Genomic DNA, 25,595 nt, shown 5'->3' on the forward strand with positions numbered 1-25,595 from the left:
TCACAGAACCCATGTTTGACAGTGTCTCTAGAGGATGTGCAGTCCTTGCGCTCAATCCGTCCCAAAAAAGAAAAGCTGCAATCAGTTGAGATCAGCTTTAGTGCCCAAACTCAACCCAGGACTCTTAGCTTCAATCTAAAGCAGGTACGCATGTAGATAAAATGTCATGGATATATACATGTTCTCATTTTCAAAGAGCTGGAACTTTTTAATTAATGAGATTGCTCTTGTTTTTGATCTCTCATTTCTCCCAGGCAAAAGAACTATGCCATACCATTGCTGTGATTATAGAAGAGGTGGTGAAACCCTCCCACAGCAGCATGTCCAGTCGGGCCGGAACCCCATTTTAAACAACTGACAAATGCAAACATCACCTAATATCCCATGACTTACCCTGAGTTCAAATATGTCTCCTGCCATAAATCATTAAAGACATTATATTTCATAAACATGTAGAAAAGTTTGCATAAGATCAAAGCTAATTCTTAGCAAGTGTTTAATTCATTATATCCAGTATTCTCAACAAGGGATCTGTAAAAATACTAGGGGTTTGCAGCGATGTATACAGCACAAATACATTTTTTGGATGAAAATTGGAATGAATATTAATAATTTGATAAGCATTGTTTAATGTAGTAATGTTTTTTTTGTTTGTTTGTTTTTTTTACCATTTTTTTTTATTTAGTATCATTAAGAATGTATACCACTAAATGATTTGTGATTATATTTATTATAAGTCTGACCTTTTTGTATATGTGTTAAAATCATGTTTAATTATTTGCGTCCAAATAAAAGAAAATGTATTAGTGAGTATAGAAATTAATCTATTTAAACTATTAAAGTGTAAAATATCTTTTGAAGTGTACTTTTCATTCTTTTTCAATAAAAAATTACTGATATCTGTCCTCTTCAGAAAAACAAAAACATTAACATTCCATTTGTGTGCAGATAAACATTTAAAGAGCACTATTTATCTATATGCATTTATTATAAACCACACATGAGTCATGACACTGAAGATTTGATATTCAGGGTACCTACGTCAAACAGAGGCTCCGCCGTTTGAGTTAGACCGCGGCAAGTCACTGCAGAGGCAGAGCCAATAGGTGGAGCTTGACGTCCAGTTCCCCCTCGTTGGACTTGGGTGGATGGAGCAAGATGGTTTAACCACACCTTAACCCTACACATATCCCTATCGCTAAACATAACTCCACCCATTAGGTCCAAAGAGGTGGAGCTGTACTGTACAAGTCAAGATTCACCCATTGCGTCCAGAGAGGGGGAGCTGGACGTCATATGGCACTGCAGTGCGCACCATTTGACTTCCCCGTAGTACTGACCAATCACAAAGGACAAAACAAAACAAATCCCGCCTCTCAGATACCACTGACCAATCAGATTCCACTACATCGTCCCTGCACAAACATAGCACGCCCTTCGAGACACTAACATGGCCGTCAACAGGGAGTGAGTCCAAGGATTTTGAGACGAATATTATTTGATTCTGATAAAACACTCTTGATGATTGACGATACTACTTGCGGGTCGTTGATGTTACAGCTCTATAACGTAAGATTGCGTTGATTTATTGTGATTTGAGCATGTAGCTAGTATCATTTAACCCCTAGGCCACCTCTAATAAACTGATAAACCAGTTGTTTGGATTATTTATAAATGGTCTAAGGATGTTTATATATAAATTATTTTAACTTTGACAGCTAAACAGATAAAAAGCAGGGTTTTTTTCACAAGCCTGGTCGCAAGGCTCGATCAAACGTTCAATATGGAAGCTGTCTTTCACGTTAACGCAGGTTTAATATCGTAAATACTCTGAAATATAACGTTAGCAGCTAGTTCCTCATTGTGATGTGTAAGTAAATGCAAGATATTACTTCTGCCTCTAATAACTTTATGCAACACCACTGTTTATTTAGTGTATCTCTGTAGTAATATACACATTACTAAAAAAATGTCTTTATAGAACTGTCATTTGCTTAGAGACTGTAACGTTGGTTTTTCAGATGAATCCTGCATCATCATTATACTACTTGTAGTCAAAGATTAAAGTCTCTGTAAAGTATTTGTCTAATACTGTCTTATAAATCAGGTAAACACTACTTTCTCTGAAAATGTTGGATTTATGAGATTCTAAGTGATTTTTATTTGGGGTTGTTTTCGGCTTTGCTGATTAATTACAGCTTTGTGAGCCAGCTTAGATATTCAAAGTCAGTAAGAGTAAGTTTGCTTGTCTTACCTAGAAAGCTAAAGATTAAGTGAGTAAATGCCACATTGTTTGAGCTTGTAGGCTGTAGCCAAAAGCAGTTTTTATACATTACTGGCACTCTTATATAATTTACCTTGTTTAATTTTAAATTATATTAAGGTGGCATATGAGGTGGCATAAGCATGCACTAATCTTAAATATAATGGAATATTTGTATAATTTGTTTAATGTCCAAATTAAAGTAATTCTTGGTGCAGTTATAAGCAGTAGAAGAAACAGATAGACCTAGGCTTTTTTGTGATGAGACACCCCCCCCCCCCCCCCCCCAAAAAAAACAACAACATAAAATATAATATAATGGATATAAAATCAATATCTGGGTAGTTGACACAAAAATACTTTTGAGAAGTTATGATGTCCTGCCATGTGACATGCACACCCTAAACTTTTTAGACAGAATTTCACCAATTTTGCTTTTATAATTATTATGCATGCAGTTTTTATTACCATATTAATTTAGAGATTGTATGGAATATTTGTATACTTGTCACACTGTAGGACCATTTAAAATAAATTCAAATATATACTCTTTGCCTTATAGACTTGCCTAAATTTCAATCTAAAATCTTGATGTTTGTTTAAAAAGAAAAAAAGTTCACAGACCTGTTGTTTGTTAAATACCCTTATTTACAGACATGTTATTGCTCAGTATTGCACTCTTGTGTGCTGTTGTCATTGACGCAAGTAAGCGAGCATAGGCCAGTGTTACCGACTTTTTTACTTCCAGTGACAATAGTGGGACCTGGGAAAAATGTGCATGTCTTTATTTGGGAATATGCTTATTGCCATGAATTCAGAATTTTTCCAGTAACTGCAGCATGTAAACAAGATAATGATATTTTTAATGGTGTCATTGACTCTTTTTTTAATAATTCCCTTTGTAACTCTTTCTACCCATATCAGATCCCTTTGAATGTAAGAAGAGAGAAGCCACACCCTCTCATAGATTACAGTTCCCTGGGCATCGACTACAGCCCTGAGAACCGTCCCTCAGACTGGCAGTGCCCGCAGGTGAGGCATCTTGAAGCTGGGGGCCGGGCTGGTATCGGGACAAGTGTGGACCGTAACTACCAGCTCTGGGCAGCTCGACAGAGCATGGTGAGATACAGCGGTTGCCATGGAGCTACAGGATAAGAAACAGGTAAGTTTGATAGTCTTGAAGTGCTCAGACTATTGGTTACCACTAAAAATAATTTTGACCCAACCCTCAGTTTCTAAATACAAACAAAAATCACAAATAAAGAAATGCAAAAAGAGTTTTGCTATTTTTTTGGGTATGACTTCATACATAGTTGAAGACAAAATTATTAGCCCCCCTATGAAATTTATATTCTTTTTCAAATATTTCTCAAGAGATGTTTAACACTAGCCTGGCAAGCCAGACCCACATCAAGATGTTAGGTCTGGGAACTCACCATTGGCATGCCTCAATCCGAGGGGCGGGATAAACGGTTGTCTTTCAAATTCATTCTGCAAGCAATAGGATAGCGCTACAACCAACCAGAGCAACGACAGTTGTGGCTGAGTGAGTCCCATGCGTTTTCCCACCAGCGGAGCTAGTTGCTATATTTTGCCGTATCCGGTTGGCAAAACTCAGAACACATCTTCCTTTTTTAATAATGACTTAAGCGCCGTTCTTTGTTCTTTTCTCAAAGAAAAGCTTAACTCCAAGTCGCAGCCAAAGCCGATTCGAAAGAGCGCTTTTCGCCAGCTGCAGCGGTCATCTTCTTTGTTTTCAAGTAGCAGGGAATTCACGCTGAGCCATCACAACTCTGCAGTCATTATGTTAAACCCGCCCACCAACTCTATACACGATGTGATTGTCCTGACTAGAGTTAGTTTTTTCCAGTTTGAAAGCCAACGGAGAGTTGCTAGACTACACTGGCTGCAAAATAAATTTAGCTGCCGCTAGGATGAGTCTAGATTTCTAGGCTATAGTTTAACATAGCATTTCTTATTATATTTTTTCTCTGGAGAAAGCCTAATTAAATTTGCCAGGAATAAAATACTTATTTAAAAAAAATTGGTTTGATTGGCTACAGAACAAACCACTGTTATCCAATGACTTGCCTTATTAACCTAACTTGCCTCATTGACCTCATTTAATTTGTACGCACAATTAGTCTGACAACAGCCGGTGCTCCACACAGAGATCTGATCTCGCCATCATCGGCTCTGTCTGTGATTCCATGAAGAAACAGAAAAACTGAGACAGACTGAATCCAGAAGAACTGTGGCAACGTCTCTAAGACGCTTGAGGAAACCTGCCTGCAAAGCTACAGTACTGTGAAAAGTTTTAGGCGCTTGTGTCAAAATGCTGTAAAGTGAGGATGCTTTCAAAAAAAAAGTCGTAAATAGATTTTATTTATCTATTTTCTTCTATTTTCTAAATCAAATCAATATTTGGTGTAACCACCCTTTGCATCTAATACAGCTTTTGTCCAAGGGGCACTTGCACATAGTTTTTCAAGCAGCTTTGCAGGCAGGTTTTTTGGAGACGTTGCCGCAGTTGTTCTGGATTTATTTCTGTTTCTTCGTGTAATCAGAGAAAGACTCAATAATGGTGAGATCAGGGGCCTATACCATGAAGCCGGTTTAGGTGGCTAGCCAGTTATGTTTCAGTTTAGTTTGCGTCAACCCTGGGTTTTAGGGACCATGAAAGTGGTTTGGCTTTTAGCTGTGTTCATCGCCATAGTAACTTACGCTCCACGGCTAACCTGGTCCGGGGCAGGTTATGTTCTAGGTAAGAGGTTGCAAACCGAACTTGGACCCATCAGCTGTGAGCAAAGTGTCACATGACTGATGCGATAAAGTTACTCCACCTGTTTCTACTCCAAATTAAAGGTCACTACATAGCAAATGATTTTTAAAGACAAAATTGTCTGGTTTTTAGTGATGCATATTTAGAATAATAAATTTTTATGATTTAGATATTATTTATCTAATTATTATACCCTTAATCACACATTTACAATTTTAATTAATTATTATTAAGCAGTTTAAATGAATAAATATATAAAGGTAATATAAATTCTCTTTAGCATCAATAGATGAAGCTATAAAATGACTACATGTGAGCTTAAATGTTCAATTCTCTCTATACCATTGTCAACTGTATAAAATAACTTCACAACTTTTACTTGCACTGATATACAGTAGCGAGACTTTTTCTTTTAGTTGTCCTCTTTCATAGATAGCTATTTTCTTCTTGCTGTGTAAATTTGTTTAAATTCTTAATATTTTAATACTTTTATTTAATAAGTGAATTGCGTTCCTTCTCTCGCGAGAAATTAATCTCAGTTTCACTCTTTCTCAGCATGTGATTGGCTGTTCGCTACTGATGTCACACTTAAACTCCTAAACTCAGGATCAAAGTCTGAGTTGACAGAGAAAGTTGATGATCAGTATCATGGTACCAACAAAGCCTGGTTGGATTGGTTTGGTTTTGTCAACTCTAAACTAATCCTGTAACCCTGAGTTTGTTCAACTACCATCATGGTACAGGCCCCAGATCTCCGTGTGGAGCTGTTGTCAGACTCCTTGTACATACAAAAATCTCACTGGATTATTACAATTAATGGCAAAATGAATGTTTGGAAATTTAAACTGATTCCCTACTGACACACTACAACAAAATATATAAATAACTGGCTTAATTATTCTCATGTAATATGACATAACCTGAGCATTTATGTTGCTAAAAACAACTTGAACTCAAATTCATTGACCCTGGGTTTGATCACACTAGCAGACCCTCACTGATGTAATTTTTGTTTTTTTTTGGCATATTTTAGACCTCTGTTATACTCCATACAGGAAGCGCTGAAAAGCTGGTGGGAATGAAAATATAATATATGATTTTTTCATGATCAAGCTCAGGGACACAAAATGAAAAAATGGATATTTGTTACTACGTGTTTGTTTACAGTGGGAGTTTCGTTCATATTCTCCAGTCATGGGTAATTTTGCTCTGAAGTGTCTTATAATAATTAACAGTTCATCTTTAACCACACCAGATACTTTTCTTTTTGACTTTGGACAATGAATTTGTGTGCTGTAGTTTAAAATGTGTCTGAAAAGGAGTGAAGTTGGGGCAGACATACAGTGACCTTACCTATACCTCGTGGAAGCAGTAGCTTTGTTTCACCAGCTCTTATATGTATATTTCTGTGATTGAATTTATTGAGAGAATGAATTTATCCTTTTTTAATCAATTAAACTCAAGTACCTTCTAAATTTAAATCTAAATTTAGCTAAATTTGGACAGCATCATCAAAGTCATTGGCAGTATGACTTTGTAAGACTGTATGACTGTGTAATTTGGCAGTAATGATGTTGCTGAGATCCCCTAAATTGGTTCTTGTCTTACCTGTATTGATTTTGTGGAGGTAATGAGTGTGCTGGAATAGTTGTTGACATGGGACAGGAATAGCTGGATATATATATATATATATATATATATATATATATATATATATATATATATATATATATATATATATATATATATATATATATATATATATATATATATATATATATATATATATATATGTGTGTGTGTGTGTTTTTTTAAATTTCAAAATAATGTCAATTTTTTCCACTTTATCTTTTTTTTAATTTTTTTATATTAAATGTATATCAATCTGTCACTATTTTAAAATGTACATCCCTACTTTAGTAAGGTTGTAGGGTTCAATGAGGATGCTCTTTGTCCTGCCGCACCACATCACTGCTAGTCCCGTAAATTGCTGTGTTAGCTGGAATGGATGAATGCCTGGACAGGGAGGCGAGGGCACACCATGCTTTTGCTTGTCTGTCAAGCCCCTTTCCCTCACTTTATTCTCTAAGTATTCCCCTCAAAAGCTTTCCAGCCCTGATACTTGCTCATCCTCTATAGCTTTTCATTGTCATTTTACACAATTTTTTGCCTGTCTCTTCAGGCGGAGTGTTGCAGCTGCCTCTGCAGAGCTCTCAGACTAATTCATGCTAGAACTGACAAAACCTCCTTTCTTTTCTGTTCATTCTCCTTCAGCTTAACTGTTTTTAGCAGACCTTCACACTGTTACCGGCTGAAAAGAACAGTTGTGTTTATTGTCTCTGGTCAATTGCACTGATTTTAATGTGCAATGCTTTTTTAACTGGCAGACTACACAAGGGTGGTTGGGACGTGCCCAAAACAGAGCCTCTGAATGCGCAGAGGCAGAGACTGTCTGTCCAGACCGTGTGACTGGTGCTGAAACAGCAGCATACATTATCCCATAGCACCCGGCGCACTCCTGTCCAGCCCACACGCGCACCAGTCATACATTAGTCTGTCGGCAGCAGAGGGAGTAGTCGCAGCCATGATCCTGAAAAATGGGACCTGGTTCTGGAAGAATAAAGTGAGTTGATCTGTGCATACTTCCTCTAACAAACTCAGTTGTTTGTGATCTGTCTGAACCCGACTGTCCGGGATCAACATTTTGGTCTCGTGTGCGAAGGCTTAAGTCTGTTGTGTGTGATTAATCTCAAGTACCGTGAACAGGTGGAAGTGCCGTGCCAGGTGCATGTGCACTTTTCTCAGCTCTGGGTGTGATTGTGTGGTGCATTTTTCAAGGTCTTGAGTGGTTTACCCATAATGGGCCACCGTGTGTGACCGCATTTGTCTGTGTGCGAGCTGATGGTAAATCCCTGCTTGTTGATATGTGAGAGATGCTCATGAAAGGATTTAGATCAGGCACTCAGTCTCTGGCTGTGGGAAAGTGGTGTGTTTATTTATCGTTTGCTACTACAGGACCCTAGCCGTCCCACAAATCCACTGGTAATACTGGTAGGAGAGCCAAAATGCGTCAGAGGGGAGAGAGCCTTTTCTTTTGTGACCATAATAGGCATGTTGAGCAATAAAAGTTTCTGCATAAATAAATAAGGGTTGACTTACTCTGTCTGCATTCCCTTAATAGTTTTCCTTCAGTGCTTTTGAACTGGTGAATTAAGCTAATAAAAATAATAATGTCCTTATATTTGTCATTATTGGCTGTGTTTTATGGAATGTTACAGGTTAAATACTACTTTATGAAAATGGAAATTTCTGCAAAAATTATTTTAGATTGCTTCTCAGATTTGGAAAGTCAGACCAGGTGTGAATGGATGTGTGTCACTCTCGTCTACTTGGGATCCGATCGACCAAAAAGCATCTTAATAGCAGGTGTAAACAGGGCCTAAATGTAGCACTAGTAATTATTCATAAAGTATATCCACCTCTTAAACATTGTAGAAGAATCTATAACAATAGAAGCTTCACAATTCTGCTTTTAAATTCTCTTACAAGTGCATTACTAAACATGATATGTGTTTGTTTTTATAAGGGACAAGGAATTATTGTCTGTGGTACTAGACAGCATTCATAGGGGCCATTCACAAAATGCGTTATTGCGGTTAAAAACGTGAAAAATGCAAGCTCTTGAGATGCTTTTTTAATATCCGCTTTTCCGTGCATTGCAATTTTTGTTTATTAAAATAAAGAGATAAATTAGGGTGAATTATAACCAGGACCCCTCGTGCTCAGATATATTGCTTGTACCAGCAAGTTATACTTCATATTTTTTTTATTCATCCAATGAACTTCAATATCCAAGGACCAACATGAGCAGATTTGAATAAAAAGTTAATTTGAGCACTTTAATTCACACAGTCTGGAATTTTATGTAACAGCAAAGAATTTCCTCAATGGGTTCATGTTGTTCACGCAGACCAACAAAAATCTGCTTGGTTTGATAGTGACTTCTATGTGAGCTGTGCTTCATACAGTAAATTACTACACTATTGACAATAGACAATGGAACTTTTTTTTGCCTGTGAAATTTCAATGATATTTTGGTAATGTTACCGCACCTTTAGTCAGCAAGATTGATGTTGAAAGTTGAAACTTAATTTGCTTTTTTCCCCTGTTCATTTCTAAACATTTTTCACATTTTAAAGGGGACCTATTATGCAAAATTCACTTTTATAAGGTGTTTGTGTCCACATTAAGTTTAAACAACCAGACTTTAATGGTAAAAATTCACCCACTTCTATTTTTACAATCCCCATAAATCATAAACAGTCTCTCCAAATGAGTGGTTGCAGATGTTAAGACCCGCCCATGACTGGTAAAGATCTGCCCTATTGGTGGATTTTTAGATTAATATGACGGTACATGCTAGTCAATGAGTTGAATCAACTCCACAACAACTGCATACATTTATCCACTAACCATTCAGAAATGTCCAGTTGCATTCTAAAAGATGTAACTCCGGTTCGAACATGTTAGGCTGGACACCGCTACTGACGATTTCTGACATTTTTGCTGCATAACATTCTCCAGTTTTTTGTTGTTGCTGGAGTATCTGAAGCAGAAGCTGTAAAGGTTCTGCCCTTTTCTGGATAGGGGGTGGGGGGCAGCAGCTCATTTGTATTTAAAGGAACACACAAAAACTGTGTGTTTTTGCTCACACCCAAATAGGGGCAAATTTGACATGCTATAATAAATTATATGTGGGGAAATAATCTGTTCAGGCACATTCTGGCAAACCAGAGACTTATATTACATCTTGTGAAAAGGGGCATAATAGGTCTCATTTAAATATTTTTACAACCTAATTAATATTCATGAGTCAAGCAATTTTATCACACCCGTCCCCAGAATTTTTAAAACAAAGTGACTTGCATGGATTGATTGGTTTGGTTGTGCTGTAGGAGCAGGAGGCGACTCCACTGGGACTGTCCACGGCTCAGGCTCTGTGCACCCTACGGGACCAGCTGTCCAATTTACTGGGGCAACACCAGAAATTCAGCCGGCGAAGATACACGATACAGGTTTGTTCTGGATTATTCTTTTATCATCACAGTTAAATTAGTTTTGTCAGGGAAATCCTGATTTTGGTTTTACTTTTCGTTTTGCAGGAGCTTTGGGCTAAGAGCTTCCTTCACCATGACGACCGGCATTCGTGCTTCCATTGGCCAGGAGCTGTTCTCACTCTGGTTGTGGTGGTTGGGCTGTTGTGTTGTCATGGCAGCCAGCCGGAGGGCAGGTGAGCAGGGATGGCACAAAAAACGTTTGAATGGCATTTTGAATGGACGTTATCAAATAGTTGGGATTAGCACTTTGTTATTTTGTTTTATGTAAGCTGCTTACCCTTTTTATCTCAGTCAAGGCATAGAGCTGGTGAACGCAGGTGCGCTCTTCCTCCTGCTGCTGCTGAACCTCTTCCTCATCAGACGGCAGCAGAGGTTACGGACCAGCGAGATGGTGCGGAGGCTCAAGTCCATCATCTCACAGCTGAACGGTGAGCGGAGCAGCGAGTATATAAACATTCTAAAGGAAATCAGTCCTGCTTCAGGAAGTAATAATGAGGGTTATGCTAGGCTTCATCCATTAATTTACATTAAATTCCAACACAATGCTAAATATGCTTTTATATATCTGGAATTATAGTATAGTTCATTCTGTCATTATTTATTCACTCTGATGCTGTTCCATTTCTCTAGACTTGTCGTTCCAAGTTTTAATAAGTTAATGTTCCATTAACTCTTTCACTTTTTCCTCATGGGTTGCCAGATTATTTGGAGAGAAGTGCAGGACATCCAATCAGATGGGCCCCCTCTCTGTACCCTGACCTCTACACTCCCACCTCCCCTTCCTGGTCACTGCATTGGACATTCAGAGATGAGCAACTGGTCAATCTGCCTATCAGTCTACTGGTGGAAGGTGATGTCATCGCTCTTAGACCAGGCCAGGAAGCCTTTGCATCTCTCAGAGGCATCAAGGTAATGTCAGATCTGAATTACATAAATCTACAGAGGACCCTCCTCAAACAAAAAATCACGTATGACTATATGCATAACAATTTTAGATTTATTTTATATCCATAATTACTATGGTAACTTTTTTATTGTTGTATTATTTATATACTATTATAGCCTTTTGTAATATTTTGAATCAGATTTAATTTTTTATATTTTAATTTTAATTGACTTATGTGCTTTTGTCATTTTCATAATCTTTAAATATTATCTTATTAACAATAACAGGACTGCATGGTAACCATAGTTATTACAGAGATTGTTACTGTGACACAATCATAGCCAATCAGGAAGTATTTGATATGTAATGTACAACTTTATTTGTGGAGTGGGATGTTGGACCAATTAGATTTCAGTAGGTTGACTTCTGACTTGTAATACAGCCTGATTCATAATCATACACTGTTCGTTCGTTGGCCAGAGGAGAACTGGCCCCCCGACTGAGCCTGGTTTCTCCCAAGGTTTTTTTGTTTTGTTTTGTTTTACATTTCTGTCACCTGATGGAGTTTGGGTTCCTTGCCACTGTCGCCCCTGGCTTGCTTAGTTGGGGACACTTAGTATTCAGCAATATTACTGAATTGAGTGCACTGACATTATTGCTTGAGAACTGAATGATGGCATCACTGTTTTCTCCAGAGCTGCTTTATAGCTGAATTGAACTCATTCCATTACTGATGAACTTTACACAGTTATTGAACCAAACTGAATCAACACTGAACTGATTTCAGCTAAATAACAGCTGCTTACTATTGCCTTTTTAGAGCTGCTTTACAGCAGAATTGAATTCAGTTTGCATCATTGAATTGTTATTTTCCTATTTATCACTATAAATCTGCTTTGAAACGCTAGATAGCATGATGCCCTTGAAATAGAAACAAAGCATTGCAACAAAATGTTCTCTCGCTTATCGTGGCTGGTTAGGAAATAGTGTTACACTATTTAAAGGAGATCCAGTATTAAGCTATTATGATTTAACTGAAGTAGCAATAACAGCATGAACTATATACTGGTATTTTGTACTGGAATCTGAAACGGTACAAAAGAAAACCTTGGAGAATAAGAGTGTTTCTCTCGGGTCCTCTGGCTCTTTAACTCTGTTCTTCTGAATCACTGAATCTTCTGTTACCAGGACGACGAACACATCGTGCTGGAGCCAGGAGACCTTTTTCCACCATTCTCCCCTCCTCCCTCCCCACGCGTGAATGAGCGGAGGGGCCCCCACAGTCCTCAGCAGTACCGCCTCTTCAGGGTGGTGCGCACACCTATACTCGACAGTGTCAGGTTAATACCTCAGTGGACTCAAACAAGTAGACTTTTTCTTTTCTGATATGTGAACAATTTTATTTTCTCACACTAGTAACTAATCACCTTTTTCTGGCCAATAGGAACAGTCTTGACCTGGCTCTCTCCCGTCCAATCACAGCCCTCGATAACGAACGGTTCACTGTGCAGTCCAGTATTGCCAAATTCGCCTGTCCTGCTGTTTTGGTAAGATAAAACTGAACACATGAAGTACGTTTTCAAAATGCGTCTCAAAGTTTCACACATGTTGTGTCTGCAGCTTGTCTACATCCATTTTGACACCCATATTAACAGTTGTCTGTATTCACAAGTAGTATGTATGAACTGTTAAACTGTTAAGCCTGCTGAACTCAGCAGAAACTAAGGTGAACATTTCATCCTAAACCTATTTATCAACCAATCTTTTTCATATTATCTTGCAATCATCTGTCAGTGTAAAAGCTTTTGCAACACTCACATGCTCCAGATGCAAGATGTGTTAATTGGGACTAATGTTCATAACATTTACAAATTGTCTGTTTGCTGATGATGATCTTTGGTCAACTTTTTCATTTACAGGTGGCCTTTTTCTCTATTAACACAATCCGGTACTTCTGTGACACTCCTGGTCTCACCCCTGGACCCTTCAACTTCCTTCAGTTGCAGGTTGATAATAGTAAATCACAGTGCATTCGTTTGATTTTTTTTTAAAATTCAGAACTGCTTTCCCAATCTGAAAATAGTAAATGTTAGGATAAGGTCATCATAGCTGTTTTCTTGTTCATTTATATATATATATATATATATATATATATATATATATATATAATACTAGGCCATAATAGTGACTGGGCAAATGAAATTTGTGCACCCTTGAAGTGCATTGTGGGAAAGGAACAATACTCGTATGATCTTTCCAAAAGAAATCAAGCAACAAAATGGCTGTTTGTGAAATCTAAATACAATGGTCAATTTAAGAAAGCAGTTTTGTTGTTATGGCTACGAGATCCTGGTAGCATATCTTTCTGATATGTTATGAAACCTGAGGTATTTTATTCATGATTGTTATTTTTTTTAAAAATCATTCAAACACTGGTTATCAACCACAGGGCTGATTTCAAATTTCAAAGAGCCTCAAGATCAAAACAAGCCAAAGCAACCAAAAATCAAGATATTTTTTATGCTAATTCATCCCTTTTCTTAATGAAGAATCAGGGTTCCCACTGTCTTCACTTCTCCAATATGAGGTAGCCTTATTTTAAAAGGTGTGATTTCTAGACCTGGAAAAGTCATGTTATATTTATTATAAAAATACCCCATGGATTTATAAGATTTTATTAATTCACATTTCATGCCAAGCCCTAAAAAATTGTATTAGGTAGAATTTGTGAGTAAAAACTGGTTTTGAAGGTTTAGTTCAACCAAAAACAAAATCTTTTTAATGAAATCTGAGAGTTTTTAGTCTCTGAATTGACAGCCTACGCAACTACCTCTTTCAAGCCCTAGAAAGACATCATAAAAGTAATCCATATGACTCCGGTGGTTAAACCTCAATTTGATAAAGCGACTCGAGTGCTTTGTTTGCACACAAAAACAACAACAACGTAATTTCACATTACTCAATAAAATTGAGGTTAAACCACTGGAGACACATGGATTATTTTATGATGCCTTAACTAGCTTTCTGGGGCTTGAAAGTGGTAGTTGCGGAAGGGGTAGTTCAACTCAGATTTTATTAACAATCATTTGAGTTCCAAAGATGAAGGAATGTCTTACAGGTTTGGAACGACATGAGGGTGAGTAAATGATGACAGAATTTTCATTTTTGGACGAACTAACCCTTTAAAAATCCTTATTCTTAATCCTTATCCAGTGCCATGAGGCTCTGGAATAATTTTGTGCCCAGTGGGGGGGGGGGGGGCCTTGGAGTCAAAAAAGTTGAGAAACGCTGTTCTAATGTATCTAAAGACTGTTATTGGTAAATATTCCGAATCCGTACATATTTCAAAATTTTGCATGTTTTTTTTCAAAGACTGCACAGAGAGACATAATTACTAGAATTTAAGACACTACATTTGATGCAAAACTTTTATTTGGCACAACAATGTTGGTATTAACAGTGAATTTCGATCTTTCTTTCTCTGTCTCTCTTGCTCTCTCTGATAAATAGATGATGGGTGTATTGCCCATTTTACCTCTTCTGTTTCCTATAATGTGGGTTCTGGTCAATGCGTATGGAGAGGCCCGTGTGTTAGCCGAGTCCAGCCGTAACTCTCCCACTGGCCTGGTAAGACAGACAGAACAACACATATTCATTCCACTCACTTTTTGCTGTTCATTAACAGGTCTCTCTCTCTCTCTCTCTCTCACTCGCACACACACACAAGCAGACACAAAACATTCACAACTTTCATAACTCCCTAATCCCATACCAACGTATATTGCTGCAAAATTATAACTCGCTCTATCTATGATTATCTATGATTACTGTGTGTATTAACTTTGATTTGCAGCCATAACACTGCATGGGGAAGTAAAACTCATTGGCCAAGCTCACACTAGTAGTAGGGAGGATTAGGGAGGGATTGCAGAGCCGAGGTGAAGCGATCTGGCCAGAGTTAAAGCGGAGAGCTGATCATCTGGTCAGGTGTTTAATCAGACTTTTTTCTTGTCCCAGCTTGCTAAGTTCTCTGAGGACACTCTAAGCAGCTACACGGAAGTGGTGTCCTCCCAGGTATATCCTCTGTATTCCTCCTCTCCCACCTGTTCACCACACGCTTATTGTGATCCTTCTCCCTTGCTCTGGACCCTCCCCCAACCGTCATCCTTTTCTTCACCTTTTTGTTTCTTAATTTTACTCATGTCAAATTGTCTATATCAAAGGATCACTATAAAAAAAGAGCCTGTTATTTTATTTATTTATTTGCTTCACCACCATTTCTTTGTTTATTCTCATTTTTTCTTTTAAAAGACTCGGCCACTTCATCTCACTTTGTCCGTTCAAGTTTGCAAAATCAGCCAATACTCCCGCAATCTTTAATATTTATTTGCATCTTTTTCGCTTCTTGTGCTGCCAATTAGTTTGGCTCCCTAACACTGACCTGTTACCCCATGGCCTTTGCCTGCCCACCTTCTGCCTGCTGAGGTTTGCATGATAGAGTATATGCTCTCTCTATAGTGGTGGTGATTGTCTGGACTAAATTTTTTTATCTGAGTTAATGTACATTTGGAGAACTTCAGCATGAACAAGACTCTTTTTTTTTCCCCTTTCAAATTTCCAAAGTATGGTAAGTATTTGTCTGCATGGACTGATCAGACATTTGAACAGGCTGAAAGTATTTCTGCTGTGTTTTGGTGGTTTAATTTTTTATTTCAAAAACTTTGTAATACAAACTTTGTAAAAAAATGTGTGTGTGTGCGTCTGTGTGTGTGTGTGTGTGTGTGTGTGTGTGTGTGTGTGTGTGTGTGTGTGTGTGTGTGTGTGTGTGTGTGTGTGTGTGTGTGTGTGTGTGGCTTTTTGTGAAGATATTCATCTATATACTACTATACTCCATAGAGTTGTCATAGTTAACTTTTTAGCCAATATATTTAGATATATTTTTATAAATGCAGTAGTGTTCAAAAGTTTGTGGTCGATGAGGTGTATTTGATCATAAGTCTCTTATGATCACCACCAAGCCTGCATTTATTTGATAAAAATACAGTAAAAACAGCAATATTGTGAAATACTAGATTAAAAGAACTTATATTTTGATATATTTTATTGTGTCATTTATTCTTGTGATGGCAAAGCTGAATTTTCAGCATCATTACTTCAGTCTTCAGTGTCACAAGATCATCTAAAATCATTCTAATATGCTGATTTGCTGCTCAAGAAACATTTCAGGATTGTTTGATGTTTAGGAAGTTCAAAGGAAAAGCATTTATTTAAAATATAAATATTTTTCTTAACATATGTTAATGTCCAATAAAAGGCTCTCCATTTTACAAATTGTCTGAATGGAGCCATATCTGTGAGTTTGCCTAATTCCCTAAATATCATTATCTAATAGCTCACACGGCCTAAGTGCTCACACGGCCTAAGTGATGTCATTGGAAAAGAAAAGTTGTTCCATGGGCGGACTAATACCTTGTCTACACCAGACCCGAGTAGCGTGGCACGACAAAAGCAAATCTAACCCATTATAATAAGTGATGCTGTCTACAGTCCCGGCAGTAAACTGATGCCCTGTTCTAATTCTCATATACTTCAAGCATTCACGCAACTCCTGACACAAAGAACAAATGGATTTGCAACTGTCGTGTTTAGTGTAGACAGCCTCAAGCAATTGCAGTGCGACTTGCCGCGTTTAGTGTAGACACATTGCGACTAACTATGTTTTGATGAAAGAAAACAGTTTTTTCTTAAGAATTATGTGCACTGATGACTTATTCACAATGAGACCAGGAACATTCATTAGGAAACTAATTGGGGTCAGTTTTGATTTCATGTTGACTTTAAAGGTGGATTCATGGACATCTGATGTGCGTCATTCACCTGTAACTAACTGTTTTCAGTTCTTGCTTCACATTGCTTCTCTCCTGTTGCTGCTGCCACAAATCTTCTGTGATTCAGTCAGTTCAATTTCTCTCTCCCTTTTCCTGCTGCAAGGTGTATTTATCTTTATGTAACACCTCTAAATATCTGAATGCACCAGGACAAACCCAAGACTGGACATGCTACTGCTGCTTTTTCCGTTCGTTTGTGTTTGCGTGTGCGCATGCGTGTGTGTGTGTCTAGATGACTGTGTGTGTTTTGTCTGGGGATAACCTCCAGGTTTCATAAATTCTGACACTTTTGCAGAGCCATTCGAAACCCAGAGGTGCTGATGCATGGATTTGAGTTTCTGTCAGGGGAGATAATGCGACTCACACCATGTTTGTGTGTGTGTGTGTGTGTGTGTGTGTGTGGGTGCGCGATTCTGTGCAGGAGATGCTACGCTGTGTGTGGAGACACCTGATTAGTGTGCTGAAAGGAGAGTCCCAGACCCTCTGTTATACCTCCAGTCTGCTGCACTCGTTGGGTTCCGTCACTGTGAGTGCCCCCCCTTGTGTCACATAAACATAATACACTTCCTACTTCCAATTTGATGAAAATAAAAAGATCAATATTTACTTTAAAAATAAATACTACGGTAATCAAAAGATCAGTCTGTGCTATTTTCAATCTAATTATCAAATTATAGCATTACTGTAACTGCTATAGACACTGAGGAGTGCCGTTTTCCTCCTCCAATATTTAAAATAGTGGTCAATCAAAATGTCTTTTTAATAGCAGGAACATTCTATGAATTTGGTCCCATTCCAATTATTTAACGTGTCTTTACATCCTTGAGATACTACATCTGTATCATGCTGTTAACAATAACCCAAACGATAATTACGACACATCCCTCAGTATGTATAAACAAATATCAAGAGGTATTTACAGTAAATAAATATGCTTATATTGCAAGAGGGCCTGCATTAAAACGCGCAAATAGGCTAAATGTTCGAAAATATGAACATGTGAAATATGCATTTCAAATCACTATCTTAAATGCATTTAAAATAAAACATGCTACATACACTCTTCAGCCACTTTATTATTTTGACATGATAGCATCACGCAGTTGCTGCAGATTTGTCGGCTGCACACCCATGATGCGAATCTCCCATTCCAACACATCCCAAAGTTTCTCTACTGGACTGAGATCTGCTGACTGTGGAGGCCATTTGAGTATAGTCAACTCATTGTGATGGCCAAGAAACCAGTTTGAGATGATTTGGGCTTTATTGGAGCATTATCCTGCTTGAAGTAGCCATCAGAAGATGGGTACACTGTGGTCATAAAGGGATGGACATGGACAGCAACAATACTCCGGTAGACTGTGGTGTTTAAACAATGCTTAATTGGTATTAAGGGGTCTAAAGTGTGCCAAGAAAATATCCCTGACACCATTACACCACCACCACCAGCCTGAACTGTTTTTATAAGGCAGGATGGACAAGGCAACATATTTCGAATCTTCTATTGTCCAATTTTGGTGAGCCTCAGTTTCCTGTTCTTCGGTGACACCCAGTGTGGTCTTCTGCTGCTGTAGCCCATCTGCTTTAATGTTCGACATTGTTTGCATTCAGAGATGTTCTGAGTTACTGTTGAGTTACTGTTGCCTTTCAATCAGTTCAAACCAGTCCAGCCATTCTCTGACCTCTGGCATCAACAACGCATTTTCAGCCACAGAACTGCCATTTTCTGTAAACTCTAGAGATGGTTGTGTGTAAAATTCCTAGTAGATCAGCAGTTTCTGAAAAACTCAGACCAGCCTGTCTGGCACCAACAACCATGCCACGCTCAAAGTTACTTAACTCACCTTTCTTCTCCGTTCTGATGCTCATTTTGACCTTCAGCAGATCGTCTTGACCATATCTATATGCCTAAATGCATTGAGTTGCCACCATGTGATAGTTAGACTAATTAGATATTTGAGTTAACAAGCAGTTGAATAGGTGTACCTAATAAAATGGCTGGTGAGTGTAAATGGAATGCATTTAAAATCAGTTTGAAATGCATATACAAATCATTTTAAAAGAATGCCATATAAACATAGCATATGTTGTATTGCGTGACATAACTAGCGAAGGACATTCATTAGTTTTTAAAATATACTTTACGTGTTGTACCATTCTCATGCTTGATAGGAAATGTAGTTTAGAATTATTTCCCCTAATATTAATTTAAATTCAAAGAATCATACGCTTTATTAACTGATAATGAAGTATCATATTTCCTGACCCACTCATAGGTGCTATGCTGTGTGGATAAGCAGGGTATTCTGTCCTGGCCCAACCCCAGTCCTGAGACTGTGCTATTCTTCAGTGGACGAGTAGAGCCTCCTCATGACAGCCAGGATGACCTCAGAGACGACCTGTCAGTCAACTCCCTCTGCAGGACAGAGGGCGAGGAGGAACGAGATGAGGTACTACGGATAGCTAAACTGAAGAATTATAATTACAATTTAATTATGATCATTTGAATTAAGTTACTTCAGAAGTTTTGAAAATATATAATTATACTGTATAGGGATGGACTTGAATAAGTTGTTACTTTAGCGCCTGTGTTTTTGTCCCTTCAGTCTGTGTGTGTGTGGTTTTTTCCTGTTTAGCCTCAGGAAGGTGAAGCACTGCTGTGTTTACCAGCATTTGAACCCTCCCTTCACATGGCCGAGCAGGAACCCAGTGAGACGTCACATGACACCGCCCGTTCCTCGGACACTCACCGCCAGCGACGAGGACCCCAAACCACCCGTTCCAAACACCCATCGGGCTCTAACGTCAGTTTCAGAGATTACACTGAGGGTGGAGATGACATTGCTCAGGTAGGACTACTCCTGCAGAGCTAGTTTAGCTTATGACTATGCACTTGTGTTCATTTGTTTTGTGTATTTCTCTATTTCCAGCCATGTGGTGTGGGTGATGATCTGTGTGAAGCAGAAGATTTTGTGTGTGACTATCATCTGGAGATGCTGAGCCTGTCCCAGGACCAGCAGAATCCAGTCAGCATCCTCTTTGATGACTCCGGGTGGCACAATCACCTGCCATCTTTGAAGCCCCTTGGCCTGAACATCCTGTTGAACCTGTGTAATGTCACAGTCACCCAGCAGCTCTGCCGATTCTCAGATCACCTGTCCAACCTGGCGCTGCAGGAATGCCACGGGGCGGTTCTACCCGTTCACGTTCCCTGGGGCCTCTGCGAACTATCTCGCCTTATAGGTAAGTGTGAGAGGCATGTTAATAAACATACATGGTCATGATTTATATTTTTTGTGGATTTATTGGTACAAATGATTGGCAAAAAGCATACAAAGCATCTTTTTCTAGTTATTATATTGTTGTGATTTTTGGTTGCACAATAATCTGCACTTGGGTCTTTATTCATTCTGTACTCCTGTAGCTTCCATGGGCCACCCCTTCCCAAGATTCCAAGAATATAACAACACAAACAACATTTTTAATTGCAATCAATATAAAGATTTAAAATCAACTGACAAAATCGGTACCTAATTATTGGCATCTAGTCTGGCAGTGCTTCTAGTCAATTGTAATGTTAGATTAATTGTTGTATCTTCACATACTTTAGTTAGACCCTTCTTAAGATTACTGAATTTATGTTTTCTGTTCTGTATGTCAGGTTTCACTCCAGGAGCGAGAGAACTGTTTAAGCATGAGAATCATCTGGCTCTGTACCAGCTCCCTTCAGGAGAGAAGTCCAAAGAATCTGCCCCTCGACGCCCCCATCACTTCACTAAACGCCAGCCCCCCATCAGTCACCTCATCAGTCTGTTTGTTAGGGACAGCACTACCAGTACGGCCCTTTTTTCTGTCCCACTTCCTGTTTATCCTTGGTGGTTTGTTTAGTCACTGACCTTTGCCTTTTGAAAACTCTTCAGATAATGTGCAGATGCTCTCCCACGGCTCGGCCGACCTCATCCTGGAAGCCTGCACGGATTTCTGGGACGGCGCGGACATCTATCCGCTGTCTGGCACTGATAGGTCAGAGACACTAATTAAAAAACTGTCACTAGTCATTCAGTTTTCTTAAAATGCAGAGTGAAGAATTTAATTTCCGTACTGAAGTACTTATCTTATGCCCCATAGGAAAAAGGTTCTAGATTTCTACCAACGTGCCTGTCTGTCGGGATATTGTTCTGCATTTGCCTATAAGCCTATGCAGGTGGCATTGTCTGAGCAGCTCAATGGAAAGTGTGTGGAGCTGGCTCCAGGCCCTACACTCTTCTCTGGGGTGGAGCTTCCCAGTACCACCCCCATTAAACACGGCAGTCGCAGGAACAGCTGGAGCTCTGATGGTGAGAAACATGGTTCACCTCACGATCTGGACAGTAAAGTGAAAAAATATATATCTTGATATGATTGTTTGTTGATGGTAGTTAGATGCATATGAAAGAGATGGATGGATAGATGCGTAGATAGATATGAAAGATTTATGCATGGATAGAAAAATTCATAGATAGATAGATAGATAGATAGATAGATAGATAGATAGATAGATAGATAGATAGATAGATAGATGCATAGATAGACACATAGATATATACATAGATGTATACATAGATGTATACATAGATAGAAAAACCTTACATAGATCAAGCTTACCAACTCTAACATACCTATGTACTGTATGTGTTTTAGAGGGTATTGGAGAAAGTTTGGAGAAGGAGGACTGTGTTCAAGCTCTGAGCGGCCAAATCTTCATGGGAATGGTGTCATCTCAGTTCCAGGCCCGTCTGGACACTGTACGGTTAATTGAGAACCTGGTGGGAGCCTGTATCCGCTTTGTGTACTTCTCCATGGAGGATGAGCTACGCAGCAAAGTATGACACTGATGGAAAAACCAACTCGGTGAAAACTTTATGTATTTAGGATTTATATTTTATAACCTCTTAATGTTGTCTGCCTGTAGGTGTTCGCAGAGAAGATGGGATTGGAGACGGGCTGGAACTGTCACATCTCTCTGACTCCAAATGGAGATGGTCACTGCGATGGTGCTCCGTCCAGTCCTAGCCAAGCAGGATCCCTACATGACGAACTTCTGCAGGGTAATTGTGTCTTCATGCCTACCTACACACAAAGTTTACATAAACTGCATTTTTAACCAATGTGGAATTTATTAAAATGAATCATTATCTCTCTGTTCTTAGATTCTCGTGATGATGCAGAGGGCCCACTACTGCCTGAGGATCAATCAGATCTTGCCAGCTTCCATCCTACTGACAGTGATGTGCCCAGTTTCTTAGAAGACTGCAACAGAGTAAGCAGTCTACTCCAATAGCATGTTGTCACATCAGACTCAAGTGCCAAATTTACAGTGCAACGGTGGCACAGAAGTGCTTCTGAAGTGGCTATTTGGTGTCTTTACACAGACTGTTTAATGTTGCTCAGAGGTGGCATAAATGCATTTATACTTCAATTACAACTGTATTCTTTGATCCTTGATTTAGTCTGGCTTTTATGTGGCATTGTATCTTTACTCTAAATTTTGAACAGGCACAGGGCAGCCTTGCAGTTGCGAAAAGAATAATTGGTGCTTTTTCTTTCTGTTGTTCTGTAGGCCAAACTGCCTCGTGGCATCCATCAGGTTCGTCCTCATTTGAAGAACATAGACAATGTGCCTCTACTGGTGCCCCTGTTCACAGACTGCACTCCTGAAAGTGAGTCAGCCTCAAGACCAGCTTTAAAGTCGACATGAAACAGAAGTTGCGATCATTTTTTCCCCCTCATTGTGACATACTGTATATCCGAGTGAAACAGCTTCTCGAATGAGATAAAATGTAGGACAGGAGTTGATTTTGTCCATGGGGAATTGATTGGATCTTTGTCGTTTGTTAATTACTGTGATCTCATGTGAGAGACAGGTTGTTGGAGGGGAGGGATTATTGCCCCGTCAGAGAAAAGATGTTGTTGCGACGGGGTGGGGACGTTATTTCGATTAAAGATTAGGCACATGAATTTAAGAAAAATAATGATCATTTATAATAAACACTGCTATATTCCATAAAATGTGTGTTATATCCTAGTGTACTTGAGTCCTCAAATGTTTGTGTATCACAGCAATGTGTGAAATGATGAAGATCATGCAGGAGAACAGAGAGGTGACGTGCTGTTTGGGGAGCTCTGCAAATTTCCGTAACAGCTGCCTTTTCCTGCAGAGCGACATCAGGTGGGTAGCACACACATCACTGAACACCATAATTAAATATGACCTATAGTCTTATGCAAAGCTACAGTCTAAATAATGGCAATTTTCAAGAGGCTTAAAGATAGCTTTGAGTTTTTTGTCTGCATAATTCCCATTATTTCATAAAAAATAATGTGTTTTATAAATGTTTGAGAGTAGCTATGTTCAAATTAATTAAAATCATCTGAGTTTAAAGTGATCATAAGGAATTTGGAAATCCTCACTCTGTGTGTTACAGTATCTCCCTGGATCCCCTGTATCCGTCCCGGTGCTCGTGGGAGACGTTTGGATATGCTGCAGGCTGCGGGCTGAATAAAGACTGTGATGAGCTGTCTCCACTGGGGCTCAGTGCTCAACTCAACAGCCTTGCCTGCTCTGTGTCCTTCCATCAGGGCGAGAGTGTCAGCATGGTCAAACTCATAGAGCAGGTTCGGGGAGCTCTCACATAAACACTCTTTCTGGAATGCTGTTGATCACATGGGAGCAAGAAGATACAAGCTCATTCAGTGCATTTATCTATAGGATAGCCTAATCCTTTTCCTAGATATCTACCTTTCTGCAATGTTCAGCTCCAACCCTTCAGGAGCACTGGATAAATACAGACAGGTCTGTTGGATCAGGGTTGGATCTGAACTCTGTAGGTAGGTAGATCTCCAGGAACATGGTTTGGCACCACTGGTCTATTGGCACAAAAGGTTTGGGGTCAGAATGATTTTAAAAAAAATGTTTTTTAGTCTCACACCAAAATTGCCTTTATTTGATCAATATACGGTAAAAAAATATTACTATTGTGAAATATTATTACATTTTAAAATGACCAAAAATATTTTAAAATGTAATTTATTCCTGTGATTTAGCAGCCGTTACTCCAGTCTTCAGTATCACATGATCCTTCAGAAATCATTCTAATGCTGATTTGGTGCTCAAGAAGCATTTCTTATTATTTTCAATGTTGAAAACAGCTGTGCTGCTTAATATTTTTGTGAAATTTCAAGATTCTTTGACTAGAAAGTTCAAAAGAACAGCTTTTATTTGAAATGGAAATATTTTATAACATTATAAATGTCTTGACTGTCACTCTTGATCAATTTAATTCATCCTTGCTCAATAAAAGTATTAATTTCTTTAAAAAACAACAACAACTTTCTGACCCGAAACTTAAGACCAGGATGTGTGTTTATAATAAAAATATATATATATTTTTAGGGATTTTGTTTCTTTATTAGTCAGATGTAAAAAACAAGTGGGCATTAATTTGTTAGGTGTGGTTGCACGCAAGACTCAAGCCTGCATCTTCCACATGATAACCACTGCATCACAGCTCAAGCAGAAAAAATGTAGATGTACTGAAAAAGAATACGGTTTAGAATATGATTAGGACTAGTTCCAGTCTCATTCCTCCATCATAATTAGACTATGCCTAATAAAACTTTCTTAAAAAAAGAAAATGATTGAATGTGAGTGCTGTTTCTGATGCATCTTCAGGCGAGACACACTACCTACGGCATTCGCAAGTGCTTCCTCTTCCTACTGCAGTGTCAACTTACACTGGTCATCATTCAGGTGAGAAAAAACACACTGTGTCTAAAACAGACCTGCGCGTTACGTACATTCCTTATTCATACGTGTACCCTTGATGTTTTGGTTTTGTAGTTCCTGGCCTGCCTTATTCAGCTGCCTCCTCCCATGAACATCACAGACATACTGTGGCTTTCCTGCTTCTGTTACCCTCTGCTAAGGTAATAGAGAAGAAGTGACAAAAAAGATTCCCACATGTTGAATAGTAAAACTTGCACACTGTGTCATATCTGTGACCTTTATATATATATATATATATATATATATATATATATATATATAAATAAATGTTGGGCATTCACAGCGTGTCATTCCTGGGAAAACCTCCTGACGGTTCGGTGATGACAGTCGCTACTGGAAAGAATCTGGACTCCATACCACGCAAGGTCAGTCATGAGACCACACAGTGCACCCGATTTAAACTGCAAACTATTTAAACAATTTTGACACACATGTGCATTCGTGTTATGTTTGACTCTCTCCCACAGACCCAGCACTACTTCCTGGGCTGGTTCCTGTTGAAGTTTGGTCTGACGATGTTGGCCTACTTAGTCGGCTTTGGGTTTTCTCTACAGGAAGTGTGTTCTAGAGCTGCTAACCTCACAAAAACTGATAACAGCACCATCACCTGCTCCCACATACTGACATCCAGGTACAAGCACACACTAAAATGTCATTTTTTCTGAGTTTAGATTATTTGAATTAGTTATGAGTTCTAACTAATGATTAATAATTACAGCTCCCAGGATGCCCCGCAGTGGTTTGGTGAATTGTCCAATGGGCTGCTTCTGATTCAGAAGATCATGGCAGGGTTTCTAGCTTTGCACACAGGTCACTTTAATAAAATACACTGCC

The 25,595-nt window shown here is 38.7% G+C and overlaps 2 protein-coding genes across 3 annotated transcripts in view; both read left to right on the plus strand.

Annotated features, from left to right (window-relative positions):
* Positions 1–853, plus strand: part of myo15b (myosin XVB) — a 32,725-nt gene extending 31,872 nt beyond the window's left edge. The window contains exons 63-64 of the mRNA XM_077200504.1: positions 7–144; positions 255–853. Coding sequence (XP_077056619.1) covers positions 7–144; positions 255–350 — 234 coding nt within the window. The 3' untranslated portion in view covers positions 351–853. The remainder of the gene's footprint in view (positions 1–6; positions 145–254) is intronic.
* A 564-nt stretch (positions 854–1,417) lies between these two features.
* The window catches only part of tmem94 (transmembrane protein 94), a 28,632-nt gene continuing 4,454 nt past the window's right edge, over positions 1,418–25,595 (plus strand). Inside the window, exons 1-29 of one of the 2 annotated variants that reach the window (XM_077200515.1) lie at positions 1,418–1,569; positions 3,188–3,425; positions 10,001–10,120; positions 10,208–10,335; positions 10,454–10,590; positions 10,863–11,071; positions 12,237–12,388; positions 12,493–12,595; positions 12,968–13,054; positions 14,559–14,675; positions 15,066–15,122; positions 17,358–17,462; positions 19,213–19,386; positions 19,573–19,785; positions 19,867–20,179; positions 20,598–20,771; positions 20,857–20,959; positions 21,065–21,273; positions 21,617–21,798; positions 21,888–22,023; positions 22,126–22,235; positions 22,536–22,635; positions 23,036–23,144; positions 23,401–23,590; positions 24,648–24,725; positions 24,816–24,901; positions 25,045–25,126; positions 25,229–25,392; positions 25,480–25,571. In XM_077200515.1, coding sequence (XP_077056630.1) covers positions 3,402–3,425; positions 10,001–10,120; positions 10,208–10,335; positions 10,454–10,590; positions 10,863–11,071; positions 12,237–12,388; positions 12,493–12,595; positions 12,968–13,054; positions 14,559–14,675; positions 15,066–15,122; positions 17,358–17,462; positions 19,213–19,386; positions 19,573–19,785; positions 19,867–20,179; positions 20,598–20,771; positions 20,857–20,959; positions 21,065–21,273; positions 21,617–21,798; positions 21,888–22,023; positions 22,126–22,235; positions 22,536–22,635; positions 23,036–23,144; positions 23,401–23,590; positions 24,648–24,725; positions 24,816–24,901; positions 25,045–25,126; positions 25,229–25,392; positions 25,480–25,571 — 3,754 coding nt within the window. In that variant the 5' untranslated portion in view covers positions 1,418–1,569; positions 3,188–3,401. The remainder of the gene's footprint in view (positions 1,570–3,187; positions 3,426–10,000; positions 10,121–10,207; positions 10,336–10,453; positions 10,591–10,862; positions 11,072–12,236; positions 12,389–12,492; positions 12,596–12,967; positions 13,055–14,558; positions 14,676–15,065; positions 15,123–17,357; positions 17,463–19,212; positions 19,387–19,572; positions 19,786–19,866; positions 20,180–20,597; positions 20,772–20,856; positions 20,960–21,064; positions 21,274–21,616; positions 21,799–21,887; positions 22,024–22,125; positions 22,236–22,535; positions 22,636–23,035; positions 23,145–23,400; positions 23,591–24,647; positions 24,726–24,815; positions 24,902–25,044; positions 25,127–25,228; positions 25,393–25,479; positions 25,572–25,595) is intronic. The other variant, XM_077200516.1, reaches the window with a different exon arrangement.

The sequence above is a fragment of the Siphateles boraxobius genome, unplaced genomic scaffold (genome assembly GCF_051911475.1).
Source record: "Siphateles boraxobius isolate OS27281-9 unplaced genomic scaffold, OSU_SipBor_1 46, whole genome shotgun sequence".
Lineage (NCBI taxonomy): Eukaryota > Metazoa > Chordata > Actinopteri > Cypriniformes > Leuciscidae > Siphateles > Siphateles boraxobius.